The 15,923-nt window shown below is 35.4% G+C and overlaps 1 protein-coding gene across 1 annotated transcript in view; it reads left to right on the plus strand.

The window, feature by feature from the left end:
* Positions 1–15,923, plus strand: part of Phlpp2 (PH domain and leucine rich repeat protein phosphatase 2) — a 66,292-nt gene that overhangs the window by 16,143 nt on the left and 34,226 nt on the right. Inside the window, exons 3-4 of the mRNA XM_026399272.2 lie at positions 2,472–2,605; positions 10,430–10,620. Of these exons, the coding sequence (XP_026255057.2) occupies positions 2,472–2,605; positions 10,430–10,620 (325 nt within the window). The remainder of the gene's footprint in view (positions 1–2,471; positions 2,606–10,429; positions 10,621–15,923) is intronic.

Below are 15,923 nucleotides of genomic sequence, written 5' to 3' on the forward strand. Positions count from 1 at the left end.
TGAGCAATTTTGAAAGACAGTGTGTTTGACTATTGAGCATCACTAGTTATTAAATCCTTCCTCATGTTTTAGTTCAAATCTACCTCTGCAACTTCTCATTGTTACTCGTCCCATTCATAGGAGCAATATACAGTAAGTTTTATTCTTCTTGACATCTGATGATATAGCTCTTTGCACCTTCAGACTCTGTTTTCAACTTCATCTTCCTTCAGTCATTCTTCTTATTACATGGTTAGTTTACTCTGCCAATATGCAGAATATTAAAAGTTCCTCTTAAAAATAAAAAAAAAAATCAAAATAAAAATTTTTTTTTCAGCAAAATTCTACCATTGTGCTGGGAAAATGCCTAATGAATGTCATAGACCCTTGTGAATTTTTGTTTCCATTTGCCTAGGGATTAATTGATGTTTTTTCACTGAAAAGCTTGTTTTCACTTTCATTAAATTCAATATTTATTGATCTTTATGAACTTTATTTCCCTTTGGTCTTTGGTTCTTTGTAGTAGTTTGTTCTAAGTTTATTTTATAGTTTCTGGAACCTAAAAGACTGAAGTGAGTAGCAGATGGTTGTTTTATTTTTGTCGTTTTTGCACATCAGCTTGATTTCTTCTATTCCTCAGTTACTGTTTTGATGCAGTTGTTTACATGCAGCTTTGTAGTGTTCCTGTTTCATTACATTTTACTTAAGTATTATTGCCAACAGCATTTTACAGTTTTTTAACTATCAAGTACAGATGTCCTTTTTATCTTTTTGCCATGATGAGAAGTATATAATTTTCTTCTAATCAACATAATGCAGTTCTAATCCTAAACTTTTTTAGAATTATAATAGTCAAGTTTTTTTAGAATTATAATTGTCAAGTTATTGTGAATACTTTGTACATGTAAGATATTTTACTATATACTTTGTTATGCAATATCTTGTTGTAACTAAATAAATTTAACAACACCTCTTTGAGTTAGATTTTTATTGCTTATTCCCATTTTACTGATGAGGAGTTTAAAACAAGAAGAGTAAATAATTATACAGTGGCATGCAGTTGCTAAATGGTAGACTCAGATCCAGGCAGTCTTAACTTGTAGCCCATATTCTTAGCCCCATGGAAGCAGTAATTATAGTTTGCTTTCTGATAAAAACATTGTGAGAGATCTGTCTTGCTGTTTTGACTGGTATAGCTAGCACCTTCTGTCCACATACAAGTTGATCTTTTTGTTTTAAAATATTTTATGAGTATTTTATTTATTTATTTATAAGTCTGTTTGATTTAAAGTACAGTGTCACCAGGGGCCATAAATGATTACCAGACATTTTTGTTTTATCTCAGCTTTTAGTGAGGATGATTCTGGGGGATTTATTGGGCTATTCATTCACCTATGAAGCTGGTAGAAATATATAGCATCTGGAACAGTAGATAACCCTAAAGTCTACACCTATAGTTGCTTGTGTAACTTATATGAAGACAGTTATGGCCAAGTATTACCTTTTACATATAATAATTTTACTGCCTTTAAAATTGACCAAAGATTTTCAAAGCATTCTGCAGGGTCTCAGAGATTCTTTAAAGGCATATTTAAGGTCAAAACTGTTTTATAGTAAGATATTAATTTTCTTTTTCATTTGCAGTCCCTCATATGGAACTTTCTAGAGACTGGGACATGATATCTCAACAGCGTGAAGACCAGAAGCAGATTTGAGAATTCAGCTTTCTTATATTAAACCAGTGGTTAAAGTTACAAAAATATAACTCACTAAACATTTTTATTTTTGAAAAAAATTTTTAAAAAATTTAAAAATATTTTTGTTAATGAGCTTATTACTTTAAGGCAAATGAATAAATCTTTGGAAATTCTTAATTTTAATTTCTAATATATTAAAAATCTATGGAGTATGCTTCATGTAAACAGAAGCCCTTTGAGGTTCTCAAAGAATGTAAAGAGACTGAGCTGGGTGTGGTGGTACACTCCTGTAATCCCAGCAATTTGGGAGGATACAGCAGGAGGCTCACAAGTTAAAAGCCAGGTTATTAACTTAGTGAGGCCCTCAGCAACTTAGTAAGACTCTGTCTTAAAATAAAATATAAAGAGGGGAAGGGATGTGATTCACTGTTTAAGGGCCCCTGGGTCCAATTCCTGGTACCCACCACCTCACCCCCCCCCAAAAAAAAAGACTAAAACTTTGAAAACCACTTGTTTAGTAGTTGTATCATATGATACTGAAGGAGATCTTGACCTAGAAATTTAAAAAAACAAGTGTATCAAAAGATTAAAAAACTAAATGAAGGGCTAGGAATATAGCTTAGTTAGTAGAGTGCTTACCTCACATTCCCAAGGCCCTGGGTTCAGTCCCCAGCACCATACACACACACACACACACACACACACACACACACCAAAACAAAACAAAAAATCCCCAAACCAAAATGAAGCATTTTTATTACTTACCAAATGTTTTTCTTTTTATTGTGTGAGCAGGAGACTGGAACCCACTGAACGACCTCTTCAGATCGTTTATGAGTACTTATCCAGGCTGGGATTTGAGGATCCTGTACGCATACAGGAGGAAGCTACAAATCCTGACCTTGGCTGTATGATTCGATTTTATGGTGGTAAGAGTTTATCAGTGACTTTGTGAATATCTTCACTACTTTTAAGTTGATTATTTATGCCTCCATCTGCCTTCAGCTTTTTAAAAATATTTTCTCAGAATCTATTTTTGACCTAGTTAACTAATGTAGTTAAAGACCATCAAGCTACAAGAAAAACAAAGGGTTAGGGAGTGAGGAAAGATTCTAAAGTATTAGCAGTAGTATCTTTCCTTTATATTTTTTGTTCTTTTATTTTGTTAATTTATTAGTATTTTTATACCTTTGCCAGAATTGTGATTGAATCATTCTTTTAGTATGAGTTATGTTTTCAAGCTCCTGGTAAAGTCTGTGAACTTTTGGATAGCTCAGTAGTGTTGAAAAGTAGTGATTATCATATATGACTTGTCATTTGATGAATGTCAAATTTGTATATGGTGAATTCATAGGTTTTAAATCATGGATTTTTTTTGGGGGGTGGGGTACTGTGAATTGAAATCAGGGGTACTCAACTACTGAGCCACATCCCCAGCCCTGTTTTGTATTTTACTTAGAGACAGGGTCTCACTGAGTAGCTTAGTGCCTCACCATTGCTGAGGCTGACTTTGAACTCAGTGATCTCCTGCCTCAGCTTCTGGAGTCACTGGGATTATAGGCGTGTGCCACCACTCCTGGCTTAAATTGTGGATTTTTAACTTGTCTTCTCTTCTGTACATTCCCTACCTGCCAGACTGTTTCTCCATTTTGTATATATAAACGTGTGTGTATCTTATTTTAATAAGTCTTAATTTTATTGGTAAATAAATATATATTTATAAATATAAATTTATATATATATATATATATATATATATATATATATATATATATATATATATATTTTAAAATACTGGAGATTAAACATTGGGATGCTTATCCACTGAGCCACATCCCCAGCCCTTTTAAAAAATTTTTATTTTGAGTCAGGCTCTTGCTAAGTTGCTTAGGACCTCACTAAGTTGCTGAGGCTAGTCTCAAACTTGCAACCTCCTGCCTCAGCCTCCTGAGTCATTGGAATTACAGGTGTGTACCACCTCACTTGGCTAAAATGAGATACTTTTAATTGAGCACTAACTGTATACCTTTATACTAATGAATTGTCTAAATTACTCATTATAGTCATGCTGTAGTAGCTACTAAACTGTTTTACAGATGAGAAAACTGAAGTAGAGTTTAACTATGCTCATGTCATATTATTAGCAGGTGACAGACCATTTGACCCATAACAGTTTTGAATTTATATGACTCACTTACCAAACAAGCCAGGATAGTTAATTTATTAATGTATATAATCATGTGCTAAGATTCTTTGCTCTCCCCCTCCTTTTTTGATTTAGTTTTTTCTGTATACTTATTTTTAGTTTTGATTGCTGTTACTGGGGATTGAACCCAGGGCCGCTTAACCACTGAGCCACATCCTCAGCCCTTTTTATTTGTTATTTTGAGACAGAGTCTTACTAAATTGCTGAGGCTGGCTTTAAACTTGTGATCCTCTTGCCTCAGCCTCCTGAGCCTCTGGGATTACAGGCACATGCCATTGTGCCTAGCTCTGTATACTTTTTATTTATTTGTTTTTAGATGTTGATGGACCTTTATTTTATTTGCTTATTTATATGCAGTGCTGAGAATTGAACCCAGTGCCTCACAAGTGTGAAGCAAGTGCTGTACTGCTGAGCTACAACTGCAGCCCCTAGCTCTGTATAACTTTATAAAAAATATTTATTTTTTAGTTTTAGGTGGACACAATATCTTTATTTTGTTTTTATGTGGTGCTGAGAATCGAACCCAGTGCCTCACACATGCGAGGCGAGCGCACTACCACTTGAGCCACATCTCCAGCTCCCTAACTTTTTTTTTCCCTAACTTTTTGATATAACTCTTAAACATATGATAAGTCAGTTTTATTTAATGCACTTCATATTTTACTTACAATTTTTGTCATAGTGCTGTTATATGTCATAGTTGATTAAAAGTTGGTTTAATTTTATTATATTACCATTAATTTCTGTCTTTGGGAATGGTCTGTGCTCTGTGGTCTTGCTTTTGTTTTGTTTTGTTTTTTTCCTTTTGCTTCTGTGTAATGATCATTCTGGCAAGATTTTTTTCCTTTTCTCATTTACCTTTGGCTGCAGCATATTAATATTGATCTGTAGCATATTAATTTTTTTTTCTTTTTGGTTAAATATTCTGATTTGCAGCTATCCTGTATCCAGCGTTTGAGAATTAAAAACCCAAGGAAGAAATAAGTTTTGAAGTTAATTCTGGAAATAAATCCATGTTAAGGATTATTATGATTAAAGTCTAAGTAATTTTTGTATTTCTTAATTCTTAGAGCATTATAAGGTCTTAAGCACTATAAGATCTAGGGCCTGGCTAAGTTGCTGAGGAAGTTATTTCTCTTATCACTTATGTAATATAATACTATGCAGTCCTAAAAAGATTGGGGTTGATTTTTTTCTTTAAACTGAAGTGGAGTAGTTTTCATTGTCAATTAAGTTAAAAAGAAAGGTACAGAAGAGTATATAGAATATGTTACTTATTATCTAACAAAGACAAGAAAATATACATTCACAGACATATATAGTTCTTAAATTCTTGAGTGATATGAGAGTGAATGAACAAATGAAGGAGTAAATTCCAGAAGAGGGAAATATAAATAAAATCTTTTGATAGTTTATGGGGCGAAATGGTTGCTAGGTTAAAGTTAAATCTGAGAGAATTCATTAAGACTAATTTGAGGAGTGTACCTACTTAATGTCATATAACTTGGTTGAAATAAAAATCAACTTGGAATAGTTATATGCTCATTATCTGTGATTGAACCTGAGTTCTTCATTATACATTTTTATTCTAGAATGGAAGTTAGGCCTTAACCATTGGACTACTTTTTACTCATTGAGAGTTATTTTGCATTCAGTGTAGTGGTCAACAATTGGCTTTGGTGCCACTAGTTTTCTGATGAGATTATACTCATTTGAACATTTTAGCGGGACTAGAAGATTCATGAATTTCAATATGACTCACTCAGGGCTGTTACAGATCTCAGTCCTTGCCAGTTTCTTCTTATGTAGACTTCTTCATAGGGCTGTCTGTTTTCACAGCCTCCAGTGATGAGACATATACATATACCTAGGAATGCATGTGTACACATGGAGGACTCTGTCTTTTTGAAAAGTCACCAAGATGTGGACTACTTTGTTTATTAAGAAGTGAGTCACTAAATACAGCCCCACTATATAGAGGGAAAGGGGAATTAGACTCTTTTTTTTTTTTTTTGGTACCAGGGATTGAACCCAGGGGCACTTAACTACTGAGCAACATCCCCAGTCCCTTTTTGTATTTGATTTAGAAGCAGGGTCTCACTGAATTTCTTAGAGCCTTGCTAAGCTTATGAGGCCTTTGAATTTGGAATCTCCTGCCTCGGCCTCCTTAACCACTGTGTTTGGCTATTCTCTAACTTTTGAGTGAAAATATCAAAGAATGTGTGTGATCAAAGCTTAAAATCATTGCAAAAAGTATTCCTTCCCTTTCACCTTTCTCCTCATGTTTTTCAGTTCCTGAACCCAGAGAAAACCCGCAGTTAATAAAAGGAAAAATGTTTTTGAAGTATTCTTTTTGAAGCAAATAGCTTAGTAATCAGCTTTAAATGTTTTGTGTGGAGACTCTTGATGAGTCAGCTTAGTTAGAATACAGTGTTAATGAGGCCAAGGTCGTGAGGGCCTAAGTTCAAACTCATTTATATTGTGTTCTCTGGTAATAAAAAGTACTCAGTATCCCAGGCAGCCTTTAGGCAAATGCCAGTTATCAGTTGGACTTAAGAGGGAGTTCTGGGGCAGAAGGACATAGAGTGGTACTCCGTGAAATTCATAACAGAAAGTCACTTAGAGACAGGGTCTCACTGAGTTGCTTAGCTCCTCGCTTTTTGCTGAGGCTGGCTTTGAACTTGTGATCCTCCTGTCTCAGCCCCCTGAGCTGCTGTGATTACAGGAGTGTGCCACAGTGCCTGGCCCTGCCTGAATGTTTCTTTACCATCTTCTCTGCACACATTGTTTAAACAGTTTTGTTCAAAGAGTATAAATACAAAGAAGGCAGACACAGAAGAATCACATAGTATCTTTCCATATGTTTAAAGTTCAAAACCAGGTAAATCTCAGCCTTTTTGTTGAGAGATGTGTGGTAGTACTACTGTCTTTCTGTCCAAATCTGTTCTCTCTTTCTTCCTTGGTAACAGAATTGTAGTTGGCATATTATTGCCTAGCTCCACCTCATCTCCCAGCCTGTCTCCAATTAGTTGTGCACCTGTGACAACATTTTCTTCATGGCATGGAGTGGAATTGATGAGTGCCACTTCTGTAGCTGATCTCTAAAACTTCCAATGAGTGCTTCTCAGTGTTCTTTTCTGGGGGCTAGGATGGCAGTGATTCAAGTAGTATTTGAAATAGTGTTGAAACTGGCAGAGCCACCATCAACCTGAGTTTCTAAATGACAGTATTGACTTCTGGTTATTTAGAATTCCCAACTGGACAGAAATAACTGCCTGTTGTGTTTGAGCCATCATATATTATTTGCCATAGCAATTTAATATAATGTCATAATATAGGTTGTATACACAAAGACAAAAAACATAAAGAGAGCAAAGAAAGGATTATTATAAAAGTCAGGGGATTAGCTAGTTTCTAGGGGAGGGAAGACATTATTCTTACAAGTAGAATTTTTGAGTCATTACATACCCAAATTTAGTCGAAATTTTAAATTTCGACTAAATATTCCAAATCATACAGCTAGGCAATGCCAGTATGTACTTTTTGGCATTCTCATTTGAGAGTACTCATTTCCCTTTGCCAATATCAGGTATCATTGTTAAAATTAGTCTTTGCCCCAAATTGCAAAATATACTCTCTCATGTTGATTTGTATATTTTAAACTTCTTTGTTAAAATGTAGGGGTAATATGGAAAATGCCCTACCACCTGAATGCAATTACTTTTTTTATTATATATTTCTTAGTCTTATTTTATGTGCATATTTTCACATTTAGAATTATTGTGTCCATACATTTTCCCCCCTTTTAATACATTGTGTTTGCTGAGTGTAGTGTCACACATTTATAATCCTAGCTACTTGAAAGATTGAGGTAGGAGGATTGCAAGTTCCAGGCTGATCTGTTTCAAAATAAAATAAGGAAAAAGGGCTGGGGATGTAGCTTAGTGGTAGAGCACCTGCTTAGCATGCATAAGGCCCTGAAGTTCAATCCCCAGCACCCCAAAACAAACTAAAAATAATTATTCAAGTAAAATATAAATATAATATTGCTATCTGTAGCATTTTAATTTCTTATAATCACCTTCCAAACCCACTAACTGCTTTGTAGGTAACTACTACTATTGATTTGACATGTATCACTTCAGGATTTTCTAACTCTTTTTCCTATATAATATACATTTATAGAAATGCATGAATCTTATTTACATAGATGTTGTCAGTTGGGTTTGGTGCTTTTTTGACCCTACTACCTAGGTTAGAAATCTTATCAGCATTTAGGTTTCTTGCTTATTTCTTTAAGTTACATTGTATTGAATATAGTGAATGTATGTAAATGGCCTATGTAACCATTTTCTTAACCATAAGAAATTTACATTGTTTCCAGGTGTTTGGCTGCTAAAAACAGCATTATAGTAAAATGTCTCTTTGTGTACCCAACCCAGCGGATCTCTATACATGAAATTGTTGGGTCATAGAATGTTCACACTTAAAAATCTTAGTAGTTATTCCTGCAAAACATTTTTTTATCTCATTAGTGTATCAGAGTGCCCTTTGTTTACAGTATAACCTTTCAGTATTATTACACTATTAAGTTTTTATTAATCTGATGGAGGAAATGATCTCATTGTTTTCATGATTACTTAGTGTGATTGAGAATTAATTTATATTTTTATTGAGTCTTTATTTTTGTTATTCTATGCATATTTCTTTTTATCAAGTTGAATTAAAGGACTTTTGTATATCTTCTGAATATACATCTTTTGGATTCTGTATTTGGGACTGAATTTTCTCCAGCCTGTAATTCTTAGTTTGGCTTACTAGTTTTTATTATGTAAACATTTAAAATTTTTATTTAGTCATACTTTTTTTCTTGTGCATTTACATTCCATCACTGTCCTAGGTCATAAACATATTCTATGTTTTATTAAGTACTTTTATATTATTAAAATATTGAGGTAGGGATATAACTACTTTTTTCTCTATGGATAGCCAGTTGTGTCAATAGATTTGTAGAACAAGAGACTTAGGTGGAATGATCAGCAAGAGTGTTGGTTATGTGAAAAAGGGAGTTGAGGAAGAGAACCCAAAAGTTGAAGCTGACTCTGATTTTAAGAGAATAGAACTTGAGTTTTAAGAAGCATTTGGTTTGCAGGGATGGTCATGACTTGATTTAGGGATTTTTTTTTTGTTTTTTTAGTTGTAGATGGACACAATACCTTTATTTAATTTATTTTTTTATGTGGTGCTGAGGATAGAATCCAGTTCCTCACACATGCAGGTGAGCACTCCACCACTAATCCACAATCCCAGCCCCGATTTAGGGATATTTAATTTAAGCAGTGGTAAACACCCAGTTGGAAATGTCTGGCAGAGAGCTGGAAATGTGGAACTAGTAGGAATTATAGATCTGGAAGAACCAAACTTCCAGAGGAAGGTGAAATTTACACTAGGTGAGAGGGCTAGCTTAGAATAGGAGAAATGGCTGTTTGATGAATCCAGTGTTGACATATAAAGTTTTATTGAGTAATATAATTTTGAGTCTTTGAAGTAATCTAGTCCATTTCCTCATATTACACATGAGGAAACACATGGTTAAGTGGGCAAAGTGATGCCCAAACTTACATAATAAGTTGTATGGAGCTATCTGGAGTACAACTTGGTTGTCCCTACTCCAGGCTTACAGTTTGTACCAGCTGGTACTCCTGCTCCTCCCCCCATTTCTGTGTATGGTATTTGTCTGTTTCTGGTACATATGTGTACCAAGAACTTCATATCTCTTCTGTCCCTGTGTGCTGTTTTGGTTACTGTATATCAGTCCTATAAAGACTTCTGATGGGAAAGGGTGCTTACAGAAAGAGAAACTCATGCATACTTATGTCGCCTTCTGCCACTGTGATTGGAACATTTGATCAAAATATCAACCATAAGCTTTTCCTCATGAGGGACAAAGATGGAAGATTATGTACAGAACTAGAGAACCCCCATAAATTCTTACTTTCTTCCTTCTAGGATAGAATGAGATCAGTAGTGGCTGTCATTTAGTCCATACTCTTTTGTGCCTAAAATTATTATTACCTTATATGATCTTTTTTACAAGAATCTTTTGAAGGTATGGGATTAATAAAATCCAAACTTACATGATAAAATCTAAACAATATAAATGAATAAAGTAAGGCTCAGTGATACATCAAAGAAACAAAGTGTGTACAGAACCAGGATTTAAACTCAAGTATATCTCATTCTAAAGTCTGTGATCTTAATTCCTCTGCCTTGCTACCATTCTCTGTACATTTGAGAGATGGCTATTTAAATAGGAGGTAACAATGACATCTGACTTGTTTTATAGTCTAAAATTTACTATATTTCCACTGGGTAAAGTTCAAGATGGGTATTATTTAGGACTGAGATCTTATTTTGTAATACCTATATTGCTTGGTTACTTGTATCTAAAAATATGGTTGTTGAATATTGGCACACAATTTCTTTTTCCTTTTCATCAGTATACTGCTTCAGTGGTGGATACTGAACTATATTGCTTTCTTTATAGAGAAACCATGCCAGATGGATCATCTGGATCGAATCCTACTGTCTGGCATCTATAATGTACGCAAGGGAAAGACCCAGCTGCATAAGTGGGCTGAACGCCTAGTTGTTCTCTGTGGAACCTGCCTTATTGTTTCCTCAGTGAAGGATTGTCAAACTGGAAAGATGCACATTTTGCCTCTGGTTGGGGGGAAGGTAAGAATCACAAAAATGTATTTTTTTTAATATTTATTTTTTAGTTGTACACAATACCTTTATTTTGTTTATTTATTTTTATGTGGTGCTGAGGATCGAACCCACGTGTTAGCATGTGCTAGGTGAGCGCTCTACCGCTGAGCCACAACCCCAACCCACAAAGAAATATTGTTACTGTTCATTTAATCATTAAGAAAATTAAGGACTGAGGATGTTGTCTATGGTAGAGAGCTTGCCTACCATGGGTAAAGCCCTAGATTCAGTTCTCAGCAGTGTGAAAGAGAAAGGGAGAGAGAGAAAGGAAAGAATAAATTGAGAAAATGTCACATTCTGATCTAAGTACATGGCAATATAGATATCAAAACATGTATTAGAAAGTTAAATATGTGAAAAGACATAGCTGGGCTTAAAAATGTAGTGTAGAAATATAAAGTAGTCAGTGTGAATCTGTGGGCCTGCTGGGCTCTGGGTCTGAAAGGTTGGGGTAGCCTAGAAAGTACCTAGGTCTAAAAGTTCCCTGCTCATGCTGGGAGATCTGTGCCAAGTTTATAGCTTAAAACTAGGGGCTGAGTTTGTTTTCTTTGTTTATGAAAAAAAGCTAAAAATGAAATGTGCTGTTAACTATCGACTAGACTAAGGCTTACTTCTAGTTGTGGTCCTAAAAAGATAGGAGGACCCAGTTATATGGCCTGTGACTAGGAAGTGAACCAGGTCCCTACTGACTCAATGAAGAAATTGACCAGAAAGCAGGAACCCACCTCGCCAATTTGAGACCTTGTTTTGATCTTGGAGGCTGAAGGACAGTGAAGAAAGTAAGTAAAATTTCTTGACAGGAAAGAGGCAAGTAAGAACAGGTCAGGAATTTATAAAAAGCTGGGGAGAGAGTGAGACAGAGGAAGATAAAATGCTAACCTCTCATTTAAAGCACCTACACTCCAAAGTCCAAAAAAACACCTACAAGTTTTATATTAGGGAAGATATCCACAAATGTAGTAATCAGAAGATACTTCAGATCAAAATGGAAATAAAGGAACATCCTGAAAAGACTGGAAAATAAATGTATAGAATTTTCTGGGACAGAATAGGAAAACAAAAATTTCTGAAGTAAGAATATGCAGCTATGAAGGAGTCAGTAAAAATAATGGAAATGAAAAGACAGTTATTGAAATTTAAAACTTAATAGGATAAACCCAGATAAGAAATTCACAGAGAGATTTGATTAATAGTAACATAATTTGTCTTCATTCTCTCTCTTTTTGGTACCAGGGATTGAACTCAGGGGTGTTGACCACTGAGCCACATCCCCAACCCTGTTTTGTATTTTATTTAGAGACAGGGTTCCACTGAGTTGCTTAGCAGCGCCTGGCAGTTGCTGAGGCTGGCTTTGAACTCCCAATCCTCCTTCCCCGGCCTCCCGAGATTACAGGCGTGCACCATCATGCCCCGCTGTCTTCATTCTCTCTTTTATTTACCAGTAGAACAGAATTTTATTCAGGTTGGCAGTATGCCCAGCATCAAAACCAGTATCTCCCAATCTCTTTTGTAGTTAGGGATGGCTAATGAGATATAAACAAAAGTTTCTAGGTGGGATTATTGGGAAAGCCCTTTAAGATGGGACTGACGCGGATGCTGTGACTCTTTGCCCTATCCTACCTTCCTTTGTGGCACATATTCTCTCAGGGTTGGAGGTGTGGTGGTTGTGGTGACTATTAGTTGGCAAGCGGATGCTGTGTGTGGCTATATAGAAAGTAGAAGGCAGCTGAGTCCTCGATAGCATTATAGAGCTACTGCACCAATCCCTGACTGACTCCCCCAATTTTTTTTTTAAGCCTCTGTTTTATTGCTGGATGTAATTAACTGATATACTAAGGAATTTCACAAACAACAACAACAACAACAACAACAAAGACCTTAAGAGAGGCTCTGGTATACATCTAATAGGAGTTCCAGAGAAGAGAGCAGAAAGAAGGGAGAAGTGATAGCTGAGAAAATAATGGTTGCAAATTTTTTATCTTTATTTTTTTGAGAGAGAGAGAGAGAGAGAGAGAATTTTTTTAATATTTATTTTTTAGTTTTCTGTGGATACAACATCTTTATTTTATTTTTATGTGGTGCTGAGGATTGAACCCAGCGTCCTGTGCATGCCAGGTGAGCGTGCTACCGCTTGAGCCATATCCCCAGTCCCTGCAAAAATTTTTTGAAATTTTCTTTTTTGTAGTACTTGTTATTGAACCCAGGGCCTTATGAATGCTAGGCAAGTGCTCTACCACTGAGCTACATTCTCTGCTCTCTTTATTTTTTATTTTGAGACAGCGTCTTGTTGAGTTGCCCAGGCTGGCCTCAAACTTGTAATCCTCTTGTCTCAGCTCTCTAGTCACTGGGATCAGAGGTGTATGCCACTGTGCCCAATGTGGTTGCAAATTTTCTTGAAACAAAAACAAACATGAGTATTCAGATTAAAAGTATACTGAATATAATAAGTAGGATACATAAAAATAAATCTTCACTTAGATACATTGCACAACATAATGGATAGAAGCAAGTCAAAATCTTCCAGAAAAAGCTGGGCTCATTACTCACCTATAGTCTCAGTTACTGAGGAGACTGAGGTGGAAGGATCATTTGAACCCAGGAATTTGAGGCCATCCTGGACAACATAGCAAAACCCTATCTTAAAACAAGCAAATTCCAAAAGCTTTTGCTGAGAAAAGGGTTGCTTGCAAGGAAATGACAGACTGACAAAAGCTGTCTTATCAAAAGTAGATACTGGATGGGGCTGGGGATGTGGCTCAAGCGGTAGCTTGCCTGGCATGTGTGCAGCCCGGGTTCAATCCTCAGCACCACATACAAAGATGTTGTGTCCGCCGAAAACTAAAAAATAAGTATTAAAAAAAAAATCCCCTCTCTCTCTCTCTCTCTCTCTCTCTCTCTCTCTCTCTCTCCTCTCTCACTCTCTCTTTAAAAAAAATTAATAAATAAAATACTACAGTTTGCTGTTTGTAAGATGCATACATGGGCTGGATTGTGGCTAGAGTGCTTACCACCCACTCATGGTCCACTGAGTTCAATCCTCAGCCCCACATAAAACAAATAAAAATAAAGATATTGTGTCCAACTGCAACTAAACAATTAAAAAAAAAGAGAGAGATACTTAATGCTTACTCTGAAGAGGTTGAAAGTGAAGTGATGGGAAAATATTTATTGGTCAAATAGAAAGCAAAAGAAAATTAGTGTGGGGGGTTGAGTGCTCGCTCACCATGCGTGAAGCACTGGGTTCCATCCCCAGCACCACATACAAATAAAATAAAGATATTGTGTCCACCTATAACTTAAAAAGTAAATTAAAAAAAAGAAAATTAGTATGGTTATATGTTATATTAATGACATATGAAACTTATTTATGAGTATGCAACAAAGAGCCTTTTATCCAGAATATATAAAAATCTTATGCAATTAAGTAGTAAAAAGAATAATAACCCACTAATGAATGGGCAAAAATGATTTGAACAGATCCTTTACCAAAGAAGATATATTGATAATTAACACCTGAAAAAAAGATCCTCAACATATTAGTCATTAGAGAAATGAAAATGAAAACCACAGTGAGATGCTGTATACCTCTAAAATGGCCAAACTTAAAAGACTGATGAACACCAAGTTTGGCAAAGACATGGAGCATCTGGGACATTTATACATCACTGGTGGAAATAAAATTACTTTGGAAAGAGCTTGTTCCTTTCTTGTAAAATTAAACATAAACTTTTCAGATGACCCAACATTCTACTCCTGTTATTTGCCCAAGAGAAATGAATGTGTGTCCTTATAAAGACTTGTAAGTGAAGTTCATAGCAGCTTTACTTAAAATAGCCAAAAATAGAACCAACCCAAGTTGTTTTTAGCTGGTGAATTGATAGATAAATGTGGTATATCCATACAATGGAATTCTACTCAGCAGTAAAAAGGAGTGAGCTACTGACACTCAAGGACAGAGATGAATCTGGAAAGCATTATTCTAAGTGGAAAAAGCCAGACACAAAAGTTCATTTTTCATATGACTCCATTTATATGACATTCTGAAAAAGGTACAAAACTATAGTGAATGAAAATAGACCAGTGATTATAGGGAAGGGATTGGCAAAGGGCACAAGGGAAATTTGGGGGGTCATGGGGTTATATGCTATTATAAAAACTCATCTGACAGTTCACTTAGAATCGGTGAATTAAAAAATAAATCAGTGGATTTTATTTTAGGTAAATTACATTTTAGTAAAATAGAATCCCCCAAAAGATTTGAGTAAATAAAACATTTGTAGGGATAAAGAGACTAACCAAAAAAGGACGAAAGGAACATTTTACTGTATTTACTAATTCCAAGGTTGTACATATATAACAATATGGTCTAATATAACACAGAATATGAATATACAGAGACACTGACAAATTAATTTGTAGTGGGAGATTTATCAACCTTTCCCACTATTTGACATTAATTGATTCTATGTACTATGTGAAACATCCCATAATAAAACATTTGATTATTCTAGAAAATGATCTATTCTTCATTTCAGTAAGGATCCTTTGTTTTGACACAGACTTACTCAATGGCAGTGATTTATTAGTAATGAAAAATGGTTATGTTGTGATTATCACAATTGAACATTAGGAAAATTTTTTAATTTCAGTGAGCCTTTTTAATATGATTCTTTTTTGTTCAGAGTGTTTTATGTTTCTGCCATTTGGTTCAGTCTTTAGTTGGCACCAGAACCCTAATGGTTTACAAGTATAACTTGTAAATTCCCAGCTTATTTGTCAAAATTTAGTAGCTATGGCATATTAAAGTAAGATGCCAGACAAGACATAAATGGTTCTGTAACTATTAAAAAAAACAAAACCTATATCCTCATCAAAATTGTATAGGTTGGGTTTTTGGAGATTGGGAGGGAGTTTTTTACATAGCTGCTTTTGTGCCTTGAATTCTTATCACTATCCCAAATAGGAATGAGGAGAGGTTCTTGCCTTTTCTCAAGCTGGGGACTCGAGAGCTTGATAAAGGTCTTCTGCAGTAAGAGGACATAGTTTACTGGTGTCCTGCCTCCCGACTTTGAAGTGTTGAGGACAAGAGTTATGCTGCATAGCTACTGACAGAGCAAAAACACAGCTAATGTGTTGTGATCATTGTGTATTTCTTGAGTTAAAGAAGCAGGGAAGCTGGGAAGAGGAGAGGGAGAAGGAGAGAACAGAAGAGGAGGTGAGAGAGATAAAGAGAGTGCATGAGAGAGCAAGCAGTAGCACAGGGCACACAG

This window comes from Urocitellus parryii, chromosome 15 (genome assembly GCF_045843805.1).
Source record: "Urocitellus parryii isolate mUroPar1 chromosome 15, mUroPar1.hap1, whole genome shotgun sequence".
In the NCBI taxonomy this organism is placed as follows: Eukaryota; Metazoa; Chordata; class Mammalia; order Rodentia; family Sciuridae; genus Urocitellus; species Urocitellus parryii.